Here is a 15,055-nt window from a genome sequence, read left to right as displayed (position 1 = left end):
TGGCTGCAAATTTATAAAAAAAAAAGTGAACACGAATTTCTTTTGTTTATGGTTTGCTTTATTGCTCATTCATTATCTATTGATCAATCAGCGGTTACGTACTAAACTTGGTTTTGGATTTGGCTCTTCTGAGAAGTGGTGATATTAGACTTTCTCAATCAAAACATATTATATAAAAATACTATATGTGATTTTATGAAATTTAGGTCACAATCTACGAGTATAATCACAAGAGAACACAAAAATAATGGTTTGCCTTGTGGGTGAGGCTAATGTATAATTCTTGAGTGTGAATAAATATGGGGTAAACTTAAACACGTCTTAATTTACGACGGATCTTAACAGCATGGCCCCCACAAGGGAGGGGGAGCTGACAGGACTCTGGCCTAGGGGTCCAGGTTCAGAGGGGGCCCGGCGTGGCGGATCGACCACATAATTGAGATAAACACACATCATAAATTTGCTCTAATTGTAAAAAAAAGTCGTCTGCGGGGATATTTTACTTCAGGGTTATTACCATTTTAAAATAGGTATATGGTTGTATGATGCAATTTTTGGTTCTTGTGTATTGTTAAAAATCGCTAAAAATACACTGAATTTTTATTGACATTGATTTAGAAAACGCCTGTGTAGAGCGTCAGACTGCTTTTAACCTTAGTGGTAGGTAGGGGGGCCGCCAAATATCATGACCTGGGGGCCATGCTTAACAGCCTACCTCCACCCTTCGTTACTGAGTGATGATTATAATAAAATATCGAACCATGGGAAAGGTGGTGTGTTGTTGACAGGTAACTAGATTAATTTGAAATACTTACACTAAAGCAGGGTAGTTTTGTTCAATTTCCAACAAAAAAGTCTCACCGCGTTCAAAAGATAATAATATGTAGTAGTAAACAATTAAACAAATGGTGCATAGTCAAGGCTACTTTGTGCACAACGCGGGTGCACCACACATCACACCACATTGCAATAATATAGTGTGCGTGCACCCTGTAATCAGCGGAAAATTATGCTGTCAATCGCACACACAACTGTTGTGCAAACCGATCGCGTGTTTGCTAATAATGATTGATAATACGATTCGGCGCATTGTGTGTACAATGCCGACCGTCTCATTCGATGCTAATGCAACGTGAAATTATTATGCACGCTGGTTGAAATTATTATTGCGCGGGTTATTTATTTTTCCGGCTAAAAGCGTTGCATTCGCGAGCAACATCTGTTTTACATTCGCAGATTATAGTAGGTAATTCTTTGCAAATTCGGTTTGAAGAAATCGCATGTAGAATAGCTAAATAACTGTTTTGTATTTTGTTAATAAGTAAATTAGACGGTATTTAACTTACCCCTTAATTACAAACTCTCTGAATTCTTACGACATACACACTTCTTCTTCTTCGATGGCGCTACAGCTCCGTCCTCCAGCCGGAACGGTCCTACCGCACGTCTCTTCCAGTTCATGATTTTTAGCAGCTGGTTGGCATCTTTTGTAATGTTGTCACCCCATCGTGTGCGTGGCTTTCCCACTGGCCTTATCCCCCCTGGATTTCCTTCGAGGATCTTCTTCGGTATCCGTGACTCAGGCATGCGCTGGACATGGCCTGCCCAGTTCAGCCTCTGGAGTGTTATGAAGGTGGAGAGTTTTGAATCTTGGTATAAGCGGTATAGTTCCGTGTTGTGCCTAATTCTCCACTCCCCACCATCATTCATGGGTCCGTATATCCGCCTCAGGATCTTTCTCTCAAAGCAATCCACCATTTCAGCTGCTTTCACATTTAGCGTCCATGACTCGCACCCTTATGCAACTACGGTGCGTATGATGGTTTTATAGAGCCGGGTCTTAGTTTTTCTGTGGACATTTCTGGGTTTGAATATGGGCAGCAATGAGAAGTACGATTTATTTGCAGCGGTTAAATACGGGCTTTTATTTCTTCCAGTTCCTCGTTCTCTTTTGTAATATTGGAACTCAGGTATATGAACCGGTTGACAACCTTAAATTGATGGTTTCCGAAACTGGATCTTTGGCCCAGTCTACTCTGATTTTGTCGGCTTTGCACCATGACTTCAGTTTTGTTAACTCTAGTGCGGCCCTTTGGAGGTGGTCAAATTCTTTCTTCACAATCTGTATGGACGACATACACACAGTCGCCCATAATAATTAGCGGTAGGTATGTACACAATATTATTTTCATGTACGTAAAAGTGAGAAGCAAAATACGATGATAATTATAGCTAATGCAATGATACCAACTACACCATCGCTATGAAACCATAAAAAACTAGTAAAACAAGTTGTCAACTTAATAAAACGGCTTAATTTTTTAAGACTACCTACCGTATATTATTTTAATGGCTGTTCAGCTAAGTTGGCGACTTTTTCTGTTTAAGTAACTCATACATTATTAAATAAATGGCAACTGCATTTTTTATTGAGCAATGCCGAGTGCGATACGAGTGTTGCCGATTTGATGACGTTGTCAACTCAACTCAAGTCGTTATAATTTAAATAAGCGCACATGCAAAAAACCGATCGCCAATAGTAACTCAATTTGGAAAGCGCTTCAGAGTATTAGGCCCCGTCTAGCGTAGGCGCGTTCGGCGGAGCGTTGAGCGGCGCGCGCAAATCAAACGTATAACTCACATTTAAGTAATATATCACAATTAGGGAAAGGTAAGCAAGATTCGCCACAAAACTGCACATACGTGCATAATATTATTAAAGAGTATTTATAGATTATTTCCAGGGATGCTTCGAATCGATAGCATCTATAGTCCGCACGCCTGTGGCGAAGGGTGGAGGTAGGCTGTTAAGATCCGCCATAAATAGTGCACATTAAACTTTGTCAGTCAAACGTATTTATGTTTTAATTGAAATAAGACTAAAATTTACAGATTGATTAGTTTTTAAACATGAATTAAACTAAACCATAATACTATTGGTAGATATATTTTAGGCGATACGACAAAATTGTGCACATTTTTTCATTCATACTTATTTTTTTTCGTTGGATTAAGAATACATACGTATTACACAATATATTGTAGGTTCATTTTTTTAAATTCATTAGGCCCTGCCTAAACCAAACTATAATAGATAAAATTATTATTGTATCTATAAAATATCCAAAGTGATGTATGATTCAATTGCATAATTTTAGATATTTTATAGATAGACGAGTATTTTATCACTATTATCTATTATGACTTGGTTTCGCAGGGTTTAATTGAATTTTAAAAACTAACAAACACCTGTAAATTGTAATCTTAAGAGTGACAAAGTTTAATGTGCACTATTTATATCAGATCCAGCCTACGTCTACCCTTCGCCACGGCCGCACGCTACTATGTAGTATGTAAAAATATGAAAAATCTCATAATTATTATTCAATAATAACTAAATCATAAGAATCGGCGAGGCGGAAAAATACTAAGCGATAAATCAGCACATCCCGCCAGTTTTCCCATACCCACGGCAAAAACAAATCCCGGGAAAATAAATCCCGGCCGCGTGTAAACACCGGACTTACTATCGGAGTCAACGGAGCGCTCGGCGAATCGAATTAATCAAAATCGGCGGATTAACCGATTAGCCGGATTAACGTGACGCTACGAACGGCTCAATAATACAACACTTAATCGTGACCGGCGAACATTTATCATTGTATCGACGTTTCAATGTTGCGAAACACGCCTTAATATTAATAATAACAATGGGGGGTCTTGTCGCGGTCTGTTCGCGTTAGAAAAACTAACCAATAGTAAATTCATAATGTTGTACTGTTAAAAATCCGCGTTAGCATCAAGAATATACGAGGTTATAGTTGAATTTGTTTATGACCATTCTAAATTTAAATAAAATTATATTTTAGTTATTAATGTCCAAAAAGCGTCAATGAGATTGAGCTGCTTGTTGGCGAATTTACAATTTGCCTGTAAAATCGCCCAGTGTCATCATCGAACAAGGTAACAAGCAGATTGTAAACAATCTACTGAGAAAAGTTGAAAGCCGGTCAAATTTACACGCTACACGCCGGCGTGTGGGCCTACTGCGTCTGCGCAGTAGAGCGTAGTAGCGACCTCCCGGTAAAAAAACGAACTACGTTCTGTCAAAATAGTCGCTAGCTTGTTGGCTTCTCAGCGAATGGAAAGTTTTGTGTGTCATCACAATCGCAGTAGCTGAATCGCCCGCTTTTAAAGCCTTCAGCCGCATTTAGACCAAGCGAGCGAATGTTTGTTCTTTCCCCACTCTAGCGAAATTATTATGCTCGCTCAACAAAAAGAGTTTACGACGTTTACGTCAAGAGAATTTCGCTGGAGTGGGGGAAGAACAAAAATTCGCTCGCTTGGTCTAAATGCGGCTTTACAATTACCAGAAAGGGTATGTATTATTCAGAAGTATGTAACAATAAATTTAATAATATATACACTATTCAATAGATTAGGTACATTGCCGAAAAAGGCTATCCCTGCGAGAACTGCACCGTATTAGAAGGATGTTAAAGTTATCGCCTTCATGATAAATCCACAATATCGCGGTATAAAAATGTTATTTTTATTGGTGGCTGAGTAAAATTATACAGGTGGTACCGATTAGAGCTGGCGCCATGGCCCCCAGGCTACAATGTTTGGCGGCCCCCCAACCTATCGTTAAGGTTCTGGGCAGTACAATGTTCTACTGTAGTGTTCCTCAAATGCCATTCCGTGGAACTCTAAGTTCGTGTTTTTAACAATTTTTAGCATTTTTAAATAAATCTAATTGAATTGTCGGCACTTGGCATCGTATTATGAAGCTCTGATCGCGACCCCCTTTTGTGATGGCCAAGTAACATGTGATCCTTTACCATATTGGATAAATATTTATTTTTAGTAATCAGGAAACACGCGAAAAATAATATTATAAAATTAAAATCCACCAGTGAAATAGCGTCGCAGGCGACTTCTTTACTATTAGAGCAAATTTGTGGTGTTTATTTTACTGAATTGATAGACCCGCCACGCCGGGCCCCTCCGAAGCCCGGGCGCCCACGTGCAATAAGCAGACAGTAGGCTGCTTGATCTGCGACGTGATTGCATACAGTCGACTGATAAGTTCCTTGTGGTATGTGTGCATTGGCTTTTAGGTGACCATTGTAACTACTGGCCCAGATATACTTTACCTAGGTGGGAATCGAGAGCTCTCGGGATGCCCTACCGAAACTAACTGCAGTGATAAATTAATTCTACTGCACGTAATTATTGGAGGAAAGATAGAGGCTAGGAAGATACGATATAAAGTGGAAGAGTCTTCTCACCTGCATTGAGGAAGTGGTGTAGGGCGGCGGCGGCAAGGCAGCAGGGGCGGGCGAGGGAGCAGGCTGCGGCAGGGGCGCGGGCGCAGGGCTGGCGCCGCCGCCCACCACGGCTCCCCCACCGCCCGCAACCCCGCCGCCACCCGCAACCCCTCCGCCGCCGCCCAGGGGCGCGCTGCCGCCGCAAGGGAACTCGGGGACTGGTCCCACGCCGACTCCTACGCCCCCGCCGGCCGCGAACACCGCTGACGCGCCGCCATCGGAGCCCTGAAAAAAGAAAAATGCGATTGTTAGACGTCTGCAGTCACAGTAATCATACGATAGGAAGAAAGTGGGAATAATGAGCCAGAGAATCAGCGTTACAGGATTTGGAATCTAAAACATGAAACATGTAGGCAGCTTGGACTGTCGACTGATAGATGCACAGTTCTTCAAGCTGATTCTATTCCTCTCTGTCCTATGCGTTAGGTTATTTCCGAAGACCGACCTCAAGCCAGTAGCGAAGGGTGGAGGTACGCTGTCAAGATCCGCCATAAATAGGGCACATTAAACTTTGTTAGTCATACGTATTTGTTTTTATTGAATTAAGACTACAATTTACAGATAGTATTGATTAATTTTTAAAAATCAATTAAACCCTACCTAAACAAACCATAATAGCTTTGGTATATTTTAGGCAATATGACAAAATTGTGCACACTTTTTCATTCATACTTATTTGTTTTAGGTAAATTAATAATACCTATTACACATAGTGTTGTTCATTTTTTTTAATTCACTAAGCTTTGCATAAACCAAACTATAATAAGTAAAAAATATTATTCTATTTATAAAATATACAAAGTTATGTATGATTTAATTGCATGATTTTAAATATTTTATAGACATACGAGTAAAATTATTCTATTTATAAAATATACAAAGTGATGTATGATTTAATTGCATAATTTTAAATATTTTAAAGATAGGGTAAGGTAAGGTAATTTGGCAGTATTTTGAGTAAATGTAAAAAATTGACACTTAAAAATAAAAAGTTTTATTCTTTTTAAGGAATGACATAAAGATTATAATGTTAAAAATGTATGAATAGAAGAAAATATTGATAAAGTTATTTGTTTAAATGTAATATTAAACTTATTAATGTATCATCAATGGCTAGGTAATTTGGCAATAGGATATTTAATTTGGCAATAGCGGTAAGGTAATTTGGCACTATGATCAAGTATACAAATATTAAAAATATTATTTCGTTTATAACTACTTTTCATTATTATCCGGATTCATGGATCCACTGCACTTATCACACATGAAAATATATTCTTCTGTGGACTCGTCTTGGCAGCGTACATGATAAGGAACATAGCAAAACGAACACTGAATCCATGACGTAATACTTCTCTTTCTGACATCTGAGAGATACTGGGTATGAAACATCTCAACCACTCTTCAAATAGTTCAGCATTTTATTAGAATTAGGCAAAAAAAAAAATTGTTATGCTGAAAAAAATACCAAATGTATGTAGTATAAACATGATAGGTAATTTGGCAATAGTCTTATTTAACTCAATTGTGATGAAATATCATTAAATATGTTGTAATATATATAAAAGTATTTTATACTATTTAGAAATTAAATAAAATCGATAAAATTTTACCTTTGAAAAATTATTATAACGAGCACTTATAATTTTGAAGTTAAAAAGTTAATATTTTCACACTATTAGCTAAGCAATCACGGCAAAACACTAAATGTTACATTCAAAATAATTTCACAACAAAAAACTACGTTTATTTCTTAATCGCAGTAGTATAAATTGATTTCAGTTGTAAAAGTTATGACATAACAGTAAATTAAATAAAACAGGTCACCTTGAAATCAACAAAATACGTATGTTTCAACAAGACAAACGCTTTACTGTTTTGTACCAGCGAAGATGCGTATGATAATCGTCGCCTGTAAATTATTTTAATATTATTAGATATTTTTCCATCTATCGGTGAGTCTTTGAAGCCTATATAGCGATAGGTTATTTAGGAGTCATTTTTTCAAAAACTACTGCCAAATTACCTATACTGCCAAAATACCTTACCTTACCCTATACGAGTATTTTTTGACCATTATCTATTATGGATTGGTTTTCGCAGGGTTTAATTGAATTTTGAAAACTAACCAATACCATATGTGAATTGTAATCTTATTTCAATGAAAACAAATACGTATGACTGACAGAGTTTAATGTGTACTATTTATGGCGGATCTTAACAGCCTACCTCCACCCTTCGCCACTGCCTCAAGCTATATCTATCGGATGTTTTCAATCACCTGGGTAAGTACCGATGGATGACTAGAATAATTGTGCAGCGATTGTCAATTTTTCGAGCTTCGTTATCAACCCCATTTCCATTTAAAATGTGTTACAAACTTAATTACATCGCTTAGGTACCTCGTTTGTACATTTAAATAAACTGATTATCTAATGCAGATTACAATTACTATATTACGAACTAGCTAAATAATTATTTTTAAATAGGTAAATCAATTTAATTCCAATTGCAATTAAAAAAAGGTTAAAAAAAACATTGCTTCATTTTTAGCTAATCATGATCCATGATCACAAAGCAGAAATTATTTTCTAATAAAATCGTAGAGGAGAAACATAATGTAGGTATGTGAAATATTTAGAAGTAAATAATTATATGTTATCCAGGTCATGACCGGCCGCGAGCAAAAAAGCTTTCAAATCCGAGCGGCGAAAAAAAAAGCTGCTAATAGTTATTCACACGATAATTTTATTGACCGGTCAATAATTAATTATTATTTCTAGGCTGGCAATTATAATATACGTGCTCCTAATTGCGAGTTGATTGATTTGTATTTTGTAGCCCACAAGAAACAATAACGTAACATAAGCAATAAAAAAGGGAAACAATAATTACACCAACGCAACATTATGAAACATTATATATTAATTCATTAATATTAATTATAATTATTGTCCCTTGCTATTCAAACAAATTTATTTGCTGGTTTGTACTAGTTAATTATTATTTAATTAAATGGTCAATAAAATAAAAAAGAAGAATATTGATAATATTATTATGAATTCGAATTTTGAAATTCGGCCTGATGGAAAAAATACATTTTTTAATAAATTTTATGGCCATTCAACTTTTTGAAGTTATACTACTTGTGGCGCGTTTGGGAAATAAGATCAGTGTATTTTTGGCGTGTGACATGTAACACATAATTTATTTTTTCGCACGAAAAAAACGCACTCGATTGGATTCGAACCACCAATTGTTCGGTTATCAGCCGAACGCACTACCTTTACGCCACAGTATGATACTGCAATAGTTATAATATTACAGTTTAGAATTGTTGCGTTGCCTACGATTAACAAACGATTAAAAATAAAAACAACGAGAAACCATTATTATAATTTAGTAATATAAGTTAAAGTGTATAGAAATAAACCAACGGCGTTCCAATAAGCGGTCCTTTTTCTTGAGTGTGTAATTTAACAAGATAATTAAGAGCTAGTCCTTTACAGAATCTAGTTATCACAAGTTTTGTTTTTGTTTTGTTACGCTAAAGAAGTATAACTTCTAACGCGCGTACATAAGTACACACACCGATTTTTTTTAACAATACAATCCACCAGACAACTTTGAAGTAATGAAAAATCAACTATTAACCATTGATTACGTTGTATAAACAATCACAATTTATTATTATTGAAAGTATAGTAGTGTAATTCTGTAATTTGTCTCTGAATGACAATTACAAAGGGGCTATCAATAGTTAGCACAATTATACAAGCTTGGAATATATTATTATTTATTACTGAGCTGTCGTAACTAGCCATTACAGGTTCATAATAAAATACACATTTGTCATTAGTCATTATAATTAAAAAGAGGTATAAAATTATACCTGTCCGACTCCATGTAACTATTTCATTTAATGAGTATCTAAACGTTTTATACGCGTATTAAATTGTACACTAATTAATTCAAATAAACTAGAGGTGAAATAAATTACGCTAGAACTAGTTTCTCAACATTGCACGTTTACTGGTTTAATTACTTTTTATGCCCCCGGCTGTATTTGATTACGAGCAGATTTTTTATAGCTATTTATTTATATGATACATATAGCCAAAGCAGTTCATAATAGGAGCAAACTTGTAACAGTAAAGTTTTGAGAGAAACTTTGATTGATTCAATTTTTGAAACGTGTGTTACGAGACGTCGAGTAATTAAAAAATGTTTTTTTTTTTTAATATAAATAATCACCTGCAAGGCAACTCACTTTATTAGTCGTGAGGCAGATATCAGGCACACCAACGTTTTGGAGATTAATTAACAAATAGTCGAAACTAGTCCAGCGTATTAATTATTGTATATTAATTTAGATGGAATGAGATCTTTTTTATTGCTATAAATTACATGAATAAGCGGACGTTGATAAATTTATTTTATAAAAACGAATCTGAGCACCTACATAATACGTCAGTTGTAATTAATCATCAGAAATGTCTTTAAGTTAGTATAATTTCTTCTTAATACAATATACCTATACATTGTAAGATTTTTGATATAAAACTCATAATAAAATTACACTTTCTATTGAGTAGAAAGAGACAGATATCTTTTGCTATAAGATCCACCAGTATAAGTTGTCTGTTGAGTGGGGGCGCCACAAGCTAACATTTTGATAATTATCATTTCATACTTTCATACTGAGATGAGCTAAGTTCTAAATTCGAACACCCGACGATTTATGATGGTATACGTACCTATAGATACCTAACTTCATTATTATAATTATCAAGAAATTCTGTGTCAGCAAAATATAGATACAGTATAGGTACCTATAGTAGGTAAATGCTGAGAATAGCCAAATTATAGCCGTTGAAGAAAACCTTCTTGTTCATGTATGTAGATAAAATAATTCTTATCCAGTATATTTATTGTGTACTCAGTAATAATTATTTAATATTTTCAGTTTCTACCCATTTGAAGATAATATGTAATTAATTGTAGAGAGAATTGTGGACGGCAACACTATTTTTTTAGACAGGCAACCTGTCGTTAACCTACTAGAAGTCGAGCTAAAAAAAACAAATGAAAGATCAATAAAAACAAACCAGTCGTGTAATATATTCCTAATGTTTCTAAATAATGGATATTAGCCATTTCTAAACGATGTTACTGCTGTCTTAATAAGCAATAATTAAAACAAATCACTGATTTCGAACCTAATAAAAACGTTTTAAATTTAACATCAAAACCAATAGCCGTAAATAAAATATGTATACGAAAGGAAGAATACAAATATCCGCATTTTAATCACGCGAAGTGTTTTAATTTTATTTCCCCTCTCGCAGACAAATTATTAATTGAATACGCTTTGTAAGTGGTGTTTTCGTGGAAGTTATTAATTAATATTTAATGTGTATGTCGAAACAATTAATTTTCATAACGGAACGCCGAGCGGAAAAAATAATAATATTTACACGAATAATACAATATTTACATCACGGATTGGCGTGCGTGTGACAGCTTTAATTAATACATATGAGATGGCGCCACTGACGCACGGAATACAACACTAAAAAGCAAAATGAAAATTACATTAAACATTTTTTTGTTAGAAAAATCTATCATTATTCTTATCTATACTGACTTGTCAGTCAAAAATTATGGAAAAAAATTAACATAATAATATAGCTAGTCAAATTATGCTCGAAGTAAATGAACTTTTTGTGCCATGCGCCCACTTGCTCAGCTAGCTGCTAGACATTTGGTATCATTTAAGTATGGCAATTCATGCCTTTGAGATGTGGTGTAGGCGCCGAATGCTTCGTATTTCTTGGACGGAGCACAGGACGAACCAGTCAATCATCCAGAGACTGAAGATAAAGGAACGGCTCTCGAATCATATATCGAATATTATGTCTGAGAAGAATTCCGCAGTTTTTTGGACATATTATCAGGCGCGGACCGGACAACCTGGAGAGACTCGTAGTTTTGGGTGGCCTCCAGGGAAGGCGAAGCAGAGGAAGAGCGTCTGCGCGCTGGAGTGACCAAGTGAAAGAGCTGACTGGGGGCACCTCCATTCTGCCCTGAGAGGAGCGGGAGAGGAAGGGAAGGAGGATGGAAAGTCTTGGTCGCTAAAAGGATGGCGAAATTCAAATGTGGTCACGATCCTCAGCCATGAGGGCACTACCAAGAAGAAGAATTTTGTATGACCAATAACTGGTATTTTGTTAATAATAATTAACCTATGTAATGATTGTTATGTTATGAAATTAATCTAATTGTAATGTTTTATTACTTATTATTTATCTCCTGTATCTTTAATTATTGTGAACATTCTTCGTACCATTTTATATTTTCTTAGAGCTGATAATAATTTGCATTTTCCTTGTCTCTAATTGTATTTTTTCTGCGTCGATACTTGTGTATTGTTTATAGTTTATGCCGCTTATGTCATTTCCCATTGATATCACAAAATATACGCGGATTGTAATCACCGTTTAGGAACAAATAAATAACTATGTATGTATGTTTTATACTATGAAGACGTCATAAAGTTGAAAATATTGGACTATACTACATACATACATTATATTAAGTATAGTAATTAAGTATGGATTTCATATTATTACTGGTTCACAAAAAAAAAACGGAATAAATTTGTCAGATTTCGCTTTCCAAAAGTTCAAAAACAAATGATGGAAAATAACTCTTTGTTTTTTCATTGTTAATGAAACACGTAGGTAGGTAATTAATAAGTTGGCAATGTTGGCAATAGTTCACTAGTTGATTCCACATTATTTCATCTAATATACCACCGAATAGAGGAAGGAAAGTAAAATATAATTATTTATTAACATAATTTACCACTGGCGTAATGTGTTTAGAGCCAATTTTTAATGGCATCAATAAAATAGGTAAGCTATGTTTATTGTCTCTATTATATGAAGAAAAACGTAGATGCCTACACGAATGATAAACGTACGATATTATAACTACGTGTAGTTACATTAAAATGTAATAATTATAAACGATTTACCTGTTTTATAATTAATATCAGACGGAGAGCCAAGTGAGTATTAAAAAACGAATCAAAGTTTATTATTATTGAAGATAAATTTACAAGTTGATCGCCACTTACAGCGAAATGGCGTGCTGAAAGAGAACTTCACATTGACTTGATTATGCTATGTTTAGTTAACGGCCCACGTGCTCGTCGTAGGTCAAAATTGAGTTTTTATTGTATTTTCAAACCATGATCCTCGACACTCCTTAAATGTTGTAGATAATCTATTTATATAATTTTGAAGCCTTAGTATCCTTTATAGTTATTTTAAACATTTGATGACTGCATAAAGTATTTTTGTTACATAAAATAGTATTCTTTTAAACCTCTCGCTCTAATGTTTTAGAATATAGTCATATTTCGGTACATAACTGTGCAGTGGTGTTAAGATTTTTTACGTTTATTAATTTTTAAACGCATTTATGAAACCATTAGTATAATTTATTACGAGATAATTTTTGTAAAATATTCACGATAAAAAATTATATTGATAATCTCTGTGATCCCAAATTTGACAAGAATTAGGCATTTTATTATTCAAAAAATCGGCAAGATTAACACATTTGAAGATGATTCTAAAGATACTTATTATAAGCTATGTCTTTGACCATTCAAGTGTGATAAAAATCGTATGAATAATGATTGCTTTATAATAATTATTGACCTAAGAATAAGGTAGTGTTTTTTTGAAATACGCCATTTCTTTTGTCATTCCCCAGTGGTTAAGCTACAACATACGGCCGTAGCCATAAATTGACAAACTATAATTAAAGTAGGGAGTAAAATGATATTAACGCGCGTGTTTGAACATGTACCGTTTAAAAAAAAAATAAAAAAAAATCGGTTAGGTACATGTTCAAACACGCGCGTTAACATAATTTTACTCCCTACTTTAATTATAGTTTGTCAATTTATGGCTACGGCCGTATGTTGTAGCTTAACTACTGGGGAATGACAAAAGAAATGGCGTATTTCAAAAAAACACTACCTTATTCTTAGGTCAATAATTATTATAAAGCAATCATTATTCATAAGATGTTTATCACACTTGAATGGTCAAAGACATAGCTTATAATCAGTATCTTTAGAATCATCTTCAAATGTGTTAATCTTGCCGATTTTTTGAATAATAAAATGCCTAATTCTTGTCAAATTTGGGATCACAGAGATTATCAATATAATTTTTTATAGTGAATATTTTACAAAAATTATCTCGTAATAAATTATACTAATGGTTTCATAAATGCGTTTAAAAATTAATAAACGTAAAAAATCTTAACACCACTGCACAGTTATGTACCGAAATATGACTATATTCTAAAACATTAGAGCGAGAGGTTTAAAAGAATACTATTTTATGTAACAAAAATACTTTATGCAGTCGTCAAATGTTTAAAATAACTATAAAGGATACTAAGGCTTCAAAATTATATAAATAGAATATCTACAACATTTAAGGAGTGTCGAGGATCATGGTTTGAAAATACAATAAAAACTCAATTTTGACCTTCGACGAGCATGTCCCCCCTTAAGTAATTAAGAGATATGCGTAGGAAAAATAATAATTTAGTATCCGTTAGCCACATTACACTGGTTATAATTGGAATAATTATTATATAAATAACCGCGGGATGTTATGAACAAAGATTAATTTAACTGGCATTTACACGGAAATCACAGAAAATACAATAATTTACCTACACCACTAATTGATTTTAGACTTGAGAACGGCGACGGTAAACCATTGTATGACTATCTGCAAAAATATATTCTCGCAGTCTCACTTTCCCTATTATTATTATAGTGCATGTACACATGCATGGAATTACTGTCGGCAACTGTGCTTATTTTAAACTGTCATGACAATAACTGTTTACACGTAAAAGTGCTGACTGTCTCTCCAATCTCATTCTTCAAGAGTAAGCGAGACGCGATGTTGTCATTTTATACTACTGACTGACAGGTCGTACTGAAAATCGGAGCCAAAATGAGTAGTTCGTTTTTTTGCCGGGAGGTTCGCTACGATCGCTCTACTGCGCAGGCGCAGATCGAAAATAATCTGAACTGTCGTGAAAAATGAAGGATATTCGGAATCTTCCAATCTTGTTTAATTTATGCACGCAATCTTGCCAACTGCAGGATAATACATGTTTCCCCATACATTTTCTTACTGTGCACAGTACATCCATGCACGTGTAAACGGGGTATAATGTTACTTATAATATATAGGCAGATGGAGTACCTATTATAATATATAATGTATAAATTTAAAAAAAAAAAGCACGAGGTATGCTGTCAGATTTGTTAGATTCGTATGTCATAAAAAAAGAAAATAAAAAGCTTTTAATTTAATATTATGAATATGATTTCCACATTTGATTTATCAAAGGAAACTTTACGATAGAAATCAAACCGTGTTTATATTATAATTTCATACAACTTGATTAATGGGAAATGAAATCTTTGTGAAATTCATTGGATGGAAAATAAAACATATACCCAGGTATTATCGATCTGTTGAGACTAACGAATGCTGGTCATAAACATTTTATCGTTTATTTACGCAACTCTTCTACTTTGAAGTTGTTTTTTTTTTATTATTATTATGCAGAATAACCAAACCAAGCGCAACGTAAACATTGTATGCGAGCCAACTTCG

The 15,055-nt window shown here is 34.4% G+C and overlaps 1 protein-coding gene across 3 annotated transcripts in view; it reads right to left on the bottom strand.

Annotated features, from left to right (window-relative positions):
* Positions 1-15,055, bottom strand: part of tay (tay bridge kinase) — a 975,197-nt gene that overhangs the window by 27,781 nt on the left and 932,361 nt on the right. For all 3 annotated transcript variants that reach the window (XM_085944584.1, XM_085944583.1, XM_085944585.1), the window contains exon 6: positions 5,292-5,555. In XM_085944584.1, coding sequence (XP_085800710.1) covers positions 5,292-5,555 — 264 coding nt within the window. The remainder of the gene's footprint in view (positions 1-5,291; positions 5,556-15,055) is intronic.

Source organism: Rhyacophila brunnea, unplaced genomic scaffold (assembly GCF_057557595.1).
Source record: "Rhyacophila brunnea isolate RB1 unplaced genomic scaffold, BYU_Rbru_1.0 scaffold_17, whole genome shotgun sequence".
NCBI lineage: Eukaryota > Metazoa > Arthropoda > Insecta > Trichoptera > Rhyacophilidae > Rhyacophila > Rhyacophila brunnea.
This window is presented reverse-complemented; position numbering and strand designations above follow the sequence as displayed.